We start from the raw sequence: 12,632 nt of genomic DNA, 5'->3' as shown, positions 1-12,632 counted from the left end.
GAGGAGGGGGTCGATGTCTTCGCCCCGAGATGTGGGCCACGTATTTATGCGCCAGCGGAGTCGCTTAGTACAGGTCCCCATCTCGGCACGCACACGCCCCGCCCCGCCCGCGCCCTCGCCCTCGCCCGCCCGCCCGCTCGCACCCATCCACTCTCGGCTACGGATGCCTTGGCACCCACAGGCGAGAGCGAGAGCCACGGCCCGCACCAGTGCATGCCCGGGTGAGTGCTTCCGCGTCCGTGCGCGTCGCCATGCTCGCGTATACTTATTCATCTCTTGCAGGGTCACGCCGCGACGCCAGCGACGGAGTGCGTGCCCTTCGGGCGCGTCTCACATCGGCGTTGGGGCGCGTCATCGCGTATCGAGACCCACCGTGCCCGATCGGGACAGGCTCCCGGGAAGTGGACTACCTCCCGTATGGCAGGTGGGACTCCCGGACGTTACACCGCGCGCTGACAGCTTTCTGCACACCGCAGGACACGGACGAGTGCAGAGCACACACGCGCCCTCGAAATGAAGAGGTGGACTGCGTGTGCACGACCCCGGGATGCGCCGCTGTCGCCGCGCAACCAAATCGCAATGTCCTCCCACTGCGCCCGTCTGTTGCGCACGGAGGTCTCGGCGCACACGGGACCCCCGCCGTCTACGTTCCAAATCCGTGCAGTGCCGTGCTCGGCGTGTTGTCCGCCCTCTTTCGTGCACGGACATCCCCGCCGTCCTCACGCGCCAGGACGACGCGAAATCCGGCTGCCAAGATGTGCGAACCCGCGCCAGGTTCGCGACACCCCAAATCAGAGGCCCGCGATGTGTTTCAGTCGGGCCTACGGCCGTGCACGTCGACAGCCCGGGCGTGTGTGATCGACGCGGGAGGACGTCGAGGGTGCCGTCTGCGCCGTTTGGGCGCATTAGTGCCCACATGTAGATACTCCTATGCACGATAATTTGATTCTGCCCTCATGTTTCCATATTCGTACCGTATCCCATCGTCCGTGGATTATAAATGTACGGTTGATGAGTGCAAACTCCGATGTGAACCTGCCGAGCTCCGATCGGGAGGAGACCGCGGATGGGACGACTCAGAGTTCAGGGCAAACATTTTACTCAAACGAGTGCGTACATCGTTTACCTTCCGCACGGATCTTCCTGCAGCCGCACAAATATGCGAATCCGTGATGCAGCCCCACCGCAAACTTCGCAGACATTATCCGGGTGCCGGGGCATTCGACTGAACACGGACAGGTGTAGTCTACATGCAAGAGCCTCCCCGACACCGCGATGCCTCGATGTCCTGCCAGTAAATATGTATCTAGATGGCGAACTGCTCGAGCTCGGGCATCCTCGAGCGCGTTCTTCGCCTCCATCCGTCGAGTCCACCCTCTTACCACGAAGCGACTCGCGAGGACACACACCGCCGTGAGAGCGAGCTACATACAGGCGGCGGAGCAACACAATCGGTTCTGCTGTTGTTGATGTCCTGGGGTTCCGTGTTCGTTGCACCCCTGAGTACTAGTGCTTCGGATGCACTGGCCATCGCATGAGGCGTTCATGATCGACGTCGCCAGGAACCGTGAAAGCGGGCCTGTGGGATGACGGCGCGCGAACCCCCATATGCTCGAGAATTGAGGCTGTCTGCGGGAATTCTGAGCAGTAACTGTCCAGCGCACTGTCACTACTGTTTGCAGGCAACGCACACTCGAATCGACACTTATGTACTAGCTGACAATGCGAGCTCTGCGATGCCCGCACGGAGTGCTGCAGGAGAACTAAGAATCTGCAATGCCAATGATTAGGGCCGAAAGTTCTCATTTAGAACTCCCGCGTACCTGCTCACTTCGCGCAGCGAGCCGTCAGTGCACCCAAGTGTGTGGATCGGTAGTAGCATCTCTTTGCAAGGCCCGCCGTAGGATGCCGATTGGCCTTCCCGATGAGTGCTCCACCCATTGGCGGTGGCAAGACAACACAATCATGAGAAGAGCTTCTCTCATGAGAGGCTCGTTGCTTCGGGAACCGAGTGTGCAGCGCGAATTGGATAGGTCCTGGATACTGACGTCTTGGCAAGTGTCAAATTGGATCTCGGCGGCGGAGTCGAGCACCAATTTAGTACTGGGGCTCATATCAAGCCCTACGAAGGTGTACAATGGTGCGTAGTAGCTAGGTAATTTGAGAGCGTCAACGACTGTCCAATCCCACACAGGTCGCACGAAGACACTTACTGTACATGTACTGAGCTACTAAAAGCGCATGTGCGCAGGTATCGCTGGTGGCAGTGCATGATTTCGCCTCTTCAGCCTCGTCTTGATCAATTGTGGGCCGCCTACACCAGTGTAGGGGTACCAGGCAGCGCTGTGATTCGTCTCAGGGCGTCTGGGGCGTACAGCAGAATGCCCACATGTGTCCTGTATGAAGATCCCATGGGGTTTGCGAGGTGGAAGTCGACTGGTGTTACAGGTCCGGGCTCTGAGCCTCGAGACGGTCGCGGCGGCAAAGAGCCGGGTGCGAGGACAGCTGCCTTTTGGACTTCTTGCGCACCAGTAGGCTCTGTTAATCGAGCTGGACGGGATTCTTGTCGACGGCGATGGAATGGTGGGCCGGGCTGCGTGAACAGCGTCAGTCTAGTCGGGCAGTTTCAGACACTGGCAAAGGTTTCGTATTGGGTCAAAATGTAACAGCTATCGTAATTCCATGTTGAGAATCTGGCGGAGAGCGTCGTGGGGGAGGGCGCGCCCATCGTTGTGGACGTCCAGGACTGACAGCTGCGCGGCGGCCGCCCGGGCCAAGTCCCCACGCCCGGGCATCGAAGCGCACTACATGCCGTATCGGGCACATATGCAGATAGATCGACTCGCGCTCTGTTCTCGACCCGAGCTTCGTTCCGCGCGACACTTAGACGGCGGCATCGTTTAGACCCAATATCTCCGCTGCTAGTGCAAGCCGGGCTCAGGCCGCACGGGCTCGCCTGTGTACGGAGTTTGTCAGAGAAGTTCGGGGAAATTTGGTGTTGGAATAGTATATGTTTGGGGCATGTAGTACATATTGATTCGTTGTCGCTGCGCAAATCGTGGCTGCGGCAATGGGGTCCGGCATGGAGGTGAACTATTGAGTGCCAGTGTTGCAGGGATATGGATCTCCAGGAGACGGTAGATAAATTTGGAAAGTTCTAGACAAGATCGGGCGGGGAAAAGGGCCGGGTCGAGCAGGAAATCTGCGCGGCTTTGCCATATTCCACGGCCGATCTTGTCTACACGCCTGCGAAGCAGGCGGACGGGCAAGATCCGGTCGTAAGCATGAAACTGTAAGCGGTGTTGCAGCAGTAGTCATCAGTTAAGCGAGGCGCACAGTGGAGGCCTGAAACTCCTGAGGCCTATTGTCCCTCTACACGAGCCCTGATCGGTGACATTGGCAGTGCATGCTATGTACATGGAATGATGGACAAATTTGGCATTGGAATACATTCCGAGTACCGTCGCCTTCTCCGTAACCACTCTCGCCTACCCTTCCACTCTTGGCAACCCCCAGCCATCTTCCCGCTCACACTGCTCGTCCCTCAGCCCTCAACCCCACTTTCCTCCTCCTCCGCCCACGCTCCTCGTCGCGCTCTCCATGTCGCCGTCTTGCAGACTGGTGCAACCGCATGTGGACGTGAGGCTGCACACGATCACACCCTCCACACCCAGCTCGGTCGTCTCCTGGTGAGTGCAGTGATACAGGTCCGAGGCGAACGATCCAGCTGATCATCGAGGCCAACCCCAGTGCCAAAAGCCGTGATTGCAGTGAGAGAAATTGCGAAGTGCAGACGACGTGTCCAAGACAGCCCTAGACACGCAGCGCAGCAAAGACTTGAGCGGGTCGGGGCATGTGAAGGACCCGGGTTGTCGGCCCTGTGCATGCCCACCCGCGCCGAGCCCTTGTGCAATTTCGACGGGCAGCGCGCATGTGCCGTAACAAGGTTGCGGAAGCCGTGTTTGACGTGGCCAGGGAGTAGGCATGGCACGGGAGCCACCGTGTCGATGTTGGCAGGTGAGCTCAGTGGACACCGCAACAAGACTACCTACTGACACTGCTTGTGTGGCAGATGTGAGCCCCCAGATATCGCAAACAGCGTAGCCCCAAACGGAGGAGCTCGACATGAAGGACAGCAGGGCAGGTTCCCGCGGCGGCCGTCTGGGCTGGAGAGATGTTCAGGAGGGCCGTGTTCAGCACACAAGAGGTGTACGGCATCGTGTCAAGAGAGGTATGAGTCGGCAGGTATGTCTCATAGCGGCACAACAGTTTTCTGGATTCCTAACCAGATTCCCCAGATGCTTAGAGTGCCAGAGGGCGGCAACAAGAGAGCCCCGAAGACTCGAGCAGGGCATCGAAGATGACCGCCGATCGTACGTTGTGAGTCCAGCACACTAGAGAGGACAGTGGCAGCGCAGCAGAATCGGACACTGAAGAGCGTGAGCGTGGACGACACAGCGTAAATGGGATCCCATACCATTTCCCTCTCGCACCCACCTTCCCGGGTCGCTCTCCCTCGACGTCTCCTTCTGTGTCCCAGAGCTCTCCGACGGCAACCGACCCGCTAGCCTCGCCGCGACTGCCCTTGTACCGCACCTTTGGGCTCCCGCAAGTCACTAGGTACGCTCGATATCTCCGGCTGAAGGCGCCGTCCAAACCGCAGGAGCACGTGTACGGCGCGCAGTCGAGGTCAGGACATGCCCAGATGTCTTGCAAGATTGCGGGGCGCTCACCTGGACTCTGTCCTGGCATCCCTAGACGGCGCTGACACGACTCGACACGCTGCCATCCCAGCCTGAGTGGAGTGTCCGAAATGCTCATGGTAGTTTTGCGGCTGTCGACGGGCTTCGTGCATGGGTGGCGGTAGTACTCCGCCACATGGCGCACAGCGCGCGACTCCGCGAGGACGAGGGGAGGGTCATAGCGAGGTAAGCTCGCACGCTGTAGGCTCACAACAGATACTTACACATCCTGTAGCAGCCGCGGCCCGCCTTGGCAGCTTGAGCCTAAGGGCGTGACAGGTCAGCATCCGAGTCGAGATGTGTTGTGGCACGGCCCGATTACCTCGTCCACACACCGTCAAGGGCGAGGTGTCGTGAGGGGGCGAGCCGATGGTGGCAGTGTGGAGGCAAGAGGCGCCGTCGTACCTGGCGCGTTGTGGGTGCGCATGGGCGTCTAAACGATTGGGCTCCTTGTCTCGTCTCCCGCGACCGCCGCGGGGCGGCGCGGCAGGATCTGCTGTACGTCCAGCTGTGCCGCGCACACGATATTGTACTGAATAAATTTGTCCACGATACAGGGTACGCGTCATGAGCACCTGGGTGCACCCGGGAGCACTCAAAGTCCACCTGGCGGGGCTTGGCTCCCGAGTCCCCGGGGCCCTCGACTGTCCTTTTTTCGGTTCGCGACGACGCGATGGCGCAGGCGCGTTCTCTCGGGTCCGAAAGCTCCCTATGCGCTCGATGTACGTGATCTGGACGTCTCACGGCCTCTACGAGCCTCCGGGTGCTGAACTCGGCTCCCGCAGCCAGTTCCAGGGCTTTCAATGCCCTCCCTCGCGATTTGGCAGCGGCTGGAGGACGTAGCGACGTTTAGACGTCCTCACGCATACGACGCGGCTCTCGGCACCCGTTTCAAGCAAGCTAGGCGCGGTGTGACCCCCGCGCCGGAGCGGGCTCCAACAGCCCGCCCCGGCCGGGCATCCCTTCTCGATTCACGACGACGCAGTGCAGCGGCGGCATCTCCCTTGTTTCCCGGATACTCTATGACGCTGGGCGCGTGACTCGCGCAGCTCTGTCCCAAGGCATCTCCGAGGCGCTCAGCTCTGGACGTTTGGAGTCCCTGCCTCTCCCGATCTTGATTGAGCGACTCCGCAACGACGCAGCCGCGTTTCTACGCTCTCACACATAGAATGCAAGTGTCGGCTTCCCTTCTACGCCACGGGACCTCTGCGAGTGGCGCCAGGCCGGACATGGCTCCCGCAGCCAGTTCTGGGTGCCGTCCTTTGCTCGATCTCGATCTCGCGACGACGCGATTACGCAGTCACCTCCGACAGCACGAAACGAGTGTGGGCTACGCATGCGCGAGGTATCAGAGCGCCACGACCTCGACAATGCGCCGGACTTGGCTCACACAACCACTTCCGAGGTGCTGTCACTCCCACTCTCGATTCCGCGACGACGCGGCGGCCCGGGCGCAGCTGCATGCGGTTGCACTGTACGAAGTGATACGACGCCTGAAGGCACACATGCGCGGTTTCGGCGGGCCAGGAAGCGCGCCCGCAGCCCGAGGAGAGAGGCCGGCTGGACTCTGTTCCCGCGGCCTGTCCCCGGCCTCCCTGCGATTTCCGCGAGACTCTGCGACGACGCGCGGCGCGGCGCGTCTCTGGCGCGTACATGATTTTGTGCTACAGTATGATACAGCGCCCGTTGCTGCGCGGGAATACGGCGCCCCTAGATTGCTGTGGAGGTGCTCGAGTGCAGGGGCTCCCCGAGACTGGTGGCCCTCGTCCTGCTCGTAGGATTTGTCGCGCCGGCGCGATGCTTGCACCCTGTACCGTACTAGTATGATAGGATGGAATGCGAGTGGATTCGGACGTCTACAGTCCGCTTTTCTGACCTTTGATGAGGTGCTCCCCACCCCGCCGTCCTGTACACATTCCGGTATACACACCCACTCACATACACACCCACTCCACGGCCAGAGTCCCTCAATCTCGTCGCGGCCGTCTGCACCCCCATCCACGTGCGCCCCCCGTCCCCGCCATGTCCACGCACACAGCCGCCCACACACCCGAGCCGCCCACGGTGGCCCACCCACCCACACAGCCGCACAGCCACACACTCGCCAAGATCGCGCGTGCCAACGAAATATATTCCATGTCCGCTACGTATCTACACTGAGAACTCGCCCGCGTACATGAGCAGGCCCGTCCTTCCCGCCGTTGCAACTCGCCCATCTCCTTCGCCGCCGAGTCCGTCGGGCAACTCTTCGGTTTGAAGTTGTTAAAGGCACGGTCCCTCAGCTGGCCCTCCCAAATCAGCCAGCAGTGGTTGTCCTCGAGCGACGCCTGCCCGTGCTCCCCAGGCACGACCGCCTTCCCCTTCCCCTTCCCGCTGCCGCCCTCGCCATCTTCCGCGCCCTCGATCTCGACGTCCTCCGCGCCGCGTTCGCGCGCAGCTTCCGTCCACGCGATGCGCCGGAGCATGAGCTTCTTGTACTGCCGGATGAACTTTGACGCGCCCTCGACGTAGACCATGCTGAAGGTCGGATGGAAGATGCAGGCGCCCGTCAAGTTCATCTGCTCCGCGTTCTTGCGCACCTTGAAGCGGTGCGACGGGTCCGAAAGCGTCTTGACCCTATACGGCAACCGTAAGTGACGTGCACAGAGACGGATACATGACGGACGTACTTGAAGACAGCACCGTAAATGCCCTTCTTCTCTTCCTCGACCTTCTTGGTCTCGATCTTCTCGCGCCGCTGCTCGTCCGTGAGCTTGCGTTCCGTGTTCATCTTCTCATGCTGGTGTTTGCGCATCGCGACTTCGCGTCTCACGCGCGCCTCCACGCGCGTAGGGTCCTGCACGGCGTCCGACGTCAGGACCTTCATCAGGTTTGCCAAGCGGACTGTAGAGACTCTGTCAGTGAATTCGGAGGGCAATAGTGGGTATATGCTCACCTTTGGGAGCGTCCGGTGGGATGAGACCCATACGAATCCGGTCCCGCTTGTCCTGCAGCTCGGCCTGTCGCCGTTGTTTCCGAACCTTCTTCTGCTCCTATATACAACGCGCATAGTCAGCACAGCGCTAGTAGACGCTGCGGCAGTCACTTGCCTTCTTGGTCAACTTCAATGGCTTCAGGGTGATCTCGTTCTTGTCGCCTGGGGCGGGTATAGGGATGGGGTGCTGAATATACAGCGTGATCGGCGAGTCCGCATTACGGATGTTGAGCGTGGACATCCCCATCTCCAGGTCGTCATACGTCTTGTGAGGCAACAGGGCCGCATCCCACCACTCAGTCAATGGAGGTGCGTCTCTCTACACCGCGATAATTAGTGTCCGCAGACCTCCGGTCGCATTTAGGAGCGACGTACCCTGATGTTCTTCTCAAGCGTCTCAAACTCGGTATCTAAACCAGCCTTCTTGGCGCTCTCCGCGATGCGCTGCTTCAGCTGCTCGAGTTGCTGTTCCTGCCGGACCTGGTTCGCGATCTGCACATATTTACCCTTTGGGTTGAAGCGGAAGTGTCTCCCCGTGCGCTCTTTCGGAGCACCCTCGAAGCCGCTCTCGGCAGGCGTGACCGTGCCAGAAGCGTACGGGTTGGATATGGACTCCTTGGGCGCGGTCGGCGTAGGAGCTGGCGGGGGAGTCGGTGCATTCCTAATGTTCGCCTGAAAAGCGTAAATTAGGATATGTATAGTGTATGTGTGAGGAAGATGTACCTTGATCGACGCGAACTTCGGCTGCATGGGCTTATACTTGTCCTTTTTGGACTGCGGGGCAGCGGGCGTGGTGTCGAGCAGGAGCGGATGAGCTGCCATCTTCAGACCGGCCCCTTGCTGAGCAGGCTCTGGAGCCAGTGTCTTCTTCTTGCCGGCTTGTGGGGCAGACTTCGAGTTGCGCACATGAGCGGAGGCGCGTCTGATAAAGAGGGTGAACATACCATGTACGGGTTGTCTTTCACCGCCAGCTTGCTTTGCGCCTCGGCGACGCGCCGCTTCGCTTCCGCAATACGGCGCGCCATGTCATCCGGGATGGGCGGAGATGGAGACGCTGCGTTTGACGCAGACGCGGATGCCACCCTTGATGATGCGGGGATTGGGGTGGGCGCGGCGGTAGCTGGTGCAGAGCTTGATGCCGACGCCGACTTCTTCATTGCTGCTATCTTAGCAGCAATCTCGGCCCTCTTCTGGGCGATGAGAGCGTCCGCCGACAACTTCGAACATGCCCGCGATTAAGTTCCGCACGAGATCAACAAGGAGGAAGACATACCGATGAACCTGCAGAATGTCCATTGGATGCAGTCTGAGCGGGTAGAAGGGGGTTATAGCGCAAGTTCAAGGCATGGTAAGGGGCATATTCACCTTCACGAAGCAAAGGAACGGCACTCACAGTATCGCTACAGCAATGCCATAGTCAGGACTCAGCGAGCGGCGAAGAGCTGGAAGACACACACCTTTTCAGCTTCTTTGATGCACTAGAGTCCCCATTGCCTTCCCAGGCGCGTTTCCGGTCGCTCATAATGGTGGTAGCTGCGGTAGAGAGTAGCTGCAGGTTGTGGGACGGAGGCAAGGAGCAGTAGCGCGCGCTGCGTGCGCATGGCATTAACTTTGTTGAGCAGTCACTAGTAAATATTGATACGTTCTTATACGCAGGCTTATTCCTTCACTTACCCGACTTACATTCCCTTTTGTAGTCGTTCTAGTATCGGCGCTTGTATACGCACCTCCTCTTCCTTACCCACCTCCACCATGCCCCCTCGCCGAAACCGTCCTACTACCAACATCCACGGGCCTACCACAACCCAGAATGTCCCGCCGCCAACACAACGAACACAGACCCCAGCGGGGACCACACAACGCCAACTCGGTATGCTACCTACAGTATACCAGAGCAACATGAAAGTGCTTCTGCGAAGGGAGCCCTACATCACTGCCATTATCGACCAATTCAGTCATGTATGTCTCTACCACCACAACGGCCAGAAGTGGGAGAAACATGGTTACGAAGGGAGCATGTTTCTCTTTGAAAAGTACGTCAACCGCCTGTGGCTTTTGCCCTTCCGTGCCCAGACTCAAGACAATGAGGCAGGTCGACCTATCCTACCTATGGCTTCTACATCCTCAACCGTGCGGGCACCGACGACTACATCCGCCCGATCTACCCGGAGGACGACATGGAGATCATGGGTGATTACCTCATGTGCCGCTTCTACCCTGACTTCACGAAGACGCGTCTGGAAATGGGTCTGCCCTTCCCCATCCCGCCGGAGCACCGTGCGGCATTCGACCACGAGCTGTCGAGGCGCATCCCACCCGAAGAACAAGCGAAACCACGGGAGAAGAAGGGTACTTCCATTATCCTTGGTCTCTGGATGTTCCCAACGGACGCTCGAGAACCGCTCAAAGAGGTTATGATGCGGTACGTACATTCTTTCTGCGCAGTCAAGTTATATTTCAGAGAGGACTCTGCGTTGTTTCCAATCGCTGGTGATGCACTGTGCCGTCTCGAGATGTTGAAACTTCAGACTGCACACTCATTTCATAACGGATGCAATGCAATGGGGGACAAGCTCGTACCACCAGGCTTGTGTGTCCCGAGTTGCATATCATTGGTAGATTTTCACGCTCATCGCGTACGCCATGTGCTACAAATCAAGCTCGTCTCATGTCAATCCATGCCGGATGTCTTTTTGAGAAGCTTAATCTGACGACCTTGACAGACTACACTCATATGTCAAACGTAATGCAGATTACCCTGAGGAGTTCAAGTATGGCCCTGGCCGCCCTCCGCCGCCCAATCCTCATCTCCGGACCACGAGTCGCGCATCTACCCACACTCCCTCACAGGGTTCGTCTGTTCCATCCTCTTACCTTCTGGCGTCGGCTCAGCGTCGGCTCAGATCAAGGAGACACTCTGCACGCCGGGCAACCCAACGGTGTATCTCACAGCCAAACGCTCCCTTCCGTGGAACAAGCTGCAGCTGCTACCAATGGAGCCGGTACAGAGCTCGATCTACTTTTCTCTAAGCTGATCCCGCCGTCTGTGTCTGCGCCTTTGCCGACCTCTTCTTCAGTTGGTCCCCCCAGCGGGAAGTCGGTCTACGACCTTTTTGCTGCCCTCGGTGGTAACGATATGACCTCACGAAGCGTCCCGCCTCCTCAACCGCTATCTGTGCCGGAGCCTCCTCCAAGCCGCGGCCTTGCTCTGCTTGACTCTATCTTTGCGTCAGCTACACCTGCGACGTCCTCGACAAGTATAAACAGCTTTGCGACTCCTACGCAGCCCCAACCACGGTTTGAAGAGATCACTATCGTATCTCCCAAGCCAACGTCCAGTGCGCTTCCTCAGATCCTCAACCAGGATGTCATCCATACGCTGCTCGGTCTGGGACCGGATTCGCGCGCGTCTTCTGCTGCACCCAGCTCCGTAGGCTCACGGCGCTCCAACCCTAACCGCTACGAGGGAGACAACGAGAATAGCGAAGGCGAACTGGCCCTCAATGGCGCTGCATCGTCCCGCTCCCGCACCTCCGACCGCAAAGTGAACGGCCGCACCGCGGGAATCCCCACCTTCTCCGTCCAGTCTGTCCAGAACACCGCGTCTTCCGAGTCGGAAGCCGACGACGTAGGGCGGCCAAGCAGTTCGCGCCGCGTACCTGGCGATGTAACCCCTCGCCCTCCGGCCGGAGGCTTGCGCCTGCCCCCTACCTCCCCACCGCAGTTCCTACACCAACCGTCCGTGCCCACAGCTTCACTATCTGCCCCCAACCTCAGGGCGCCGCCCAATGGCATCCCAGCCCCAGACACACCTTCGGGCACGCGCGGCGAGCGAGCACTCGTGCCATTTGAGGCGAGCTCCGAGCTGTGGCCGTATCCCCGCGCGCCGCTCGACGACCGCTCATTCGAGAACGATGACGTCGTTGAGCTCGACTTCTCCGACACGCGCGCTCTTAGCGACCCCGCGATCTTTTCTTCGCGCCTCAAGGACAAGCAGCAGAAGAAGAAGGGGAGGAAGAGCCGCAAGGAGCGCGATGAGGACAACGTGCGGCAGCGCGCGGAGATCGAGCGGGGCTGGGATATGCCCGCGCAGGGGCACGGCCAGCCGTCGTACCCGCCGACGGCGAAGACGGCTGTGGCCGCTATGGCGCCGCCTAACGGCGTGGCCGTGGTCCCGAACGGCGCGCCTCCGATTGTGAACGATGCAATCGCCAACGTGAATGGGACGACCCCGAACACGAACGGCGCGATCCCGAACCTGAACGGCGCTACCGCAGCCGTGACCCCGAATGGGCCCGGTGCCGACAGCACTCCAAAGCAGACGAGGAAGGTCGGAGTGAACGGGTCGAACGGCGTCCCGCACGTCAATGGCCAGAGCCGGAACGGCGCACTGGACAGCATCTCTGCGAAAGAGGCCATCTTCGCCGCGATGAACGCGCATGTTCCCGCGCCAGCGCCGACGATTCCAAAGACCGAGTTCGTGAGGGAACTGCTCACTCTCATTCATGTAAGCCGTCCTGTGTCTTTGTCTGTATGCCATGAATCTGACGTTATCTCGGCGTAGACTGACTCTCAGTTCGTTGATGGCCTCTGGAGAGACTACACGACGCGCGCTGCGTGATTCCGACCCAGTGCCCAATCTGCCTACTATATCTTGACACGCGTTTTGTCTCCAGCATCCCCGCACCTTACCTCACATCGCCTGCGGCATCATCCTAGCACCCCCACTCGTTGATCTTCATGTGTACATATAGTCATCAGCACTCAGCACTCCGCTCTTGCGCTCCATCTCCAGTAGCCATGTTGTGTCTGTACCCGCCCGTCACTCGCTATCAGCATTCATTTCTCGCCTGCTATAGTTCCATATGCTGCTTCAAGCCTCAGTAGCTGGCATGACGAGGCCTAGATACGCTTGT

At 59.4% G+C, this 12,632-nt stretch overlaps 2 protein-coding genes across 2 annotated transcripts; one reads left to right on the top strand and one right to left on the bottom strand.

Annotated features, from left to right (window-relative positions):
- Positions 1–6,709: 6,709 nt before the first annotated feature.
- On the bottom strand, positions 6,710–9,238 carry TRAVEDRAFT_129107 (PRP3-domain-containing protein; the record flags this gene model as incomplete). Its single annotated transcript, XM_008043344.1, has 9 exons — positions 6,710–7,358; positions 7,412–7,625; positions 7,678–7,774; positions 7,814–8,035; positions 8,092–8,388; positions 8,440–8,607; positions 8,661–8,933; positions 8,990–9,022; positions 9,170–9,238. 9 exons carry the CDS (start codon positions 9,236–9,238, stop codon positions 6,710–6,712), a joined length of 2,022 nt encoding a protein of 673 aa, XP_008041535.1.
- A 230-nt stretch (positions 9,239–9,468) lies between these two features.
- Positions 9,469–12,565, top strand: TRAVEDRAFT_73666 (uncharacterized protein; the record flags this gene model as incomplete). Its single annotated transcript, XM_008043343.1, has 5 exons — positions 9,469–9,749; positions 9,809–10,138; positions 10,440–10,567; positions 10,620–12,223; positions 12,281–12,565. The coding sequence occupies 5 exons, from the start codon at positions 9,469–9,471 to the stop codon at positions 12,335–12,337; spliced, it is 2,400 nt and encodes a 799-aa protein (XP_008041534.1). The 3' UTR covers positions 12,338–12,565.
- Positions 12,566–12,632: the final 67 nt, after the last annotated feature.

Source organism: Trametes versicolor (assembly GCF_000271585.1).
Source record: "Trametes versicolor FP-101664 SS1 unplaced genomic scaffold TRAVEscaffold_9, whole genome shotgun sequence".
Lineage (NCBI taxonomy): Eukaryota > Fungi > Basidiomycota > Agaricomycetes > Polyporales > Polyporaceae > Trametes > Trametes versicolor.
This window is presented reverse-complemented; position numbering and strand designations above follow the sequence as displayed.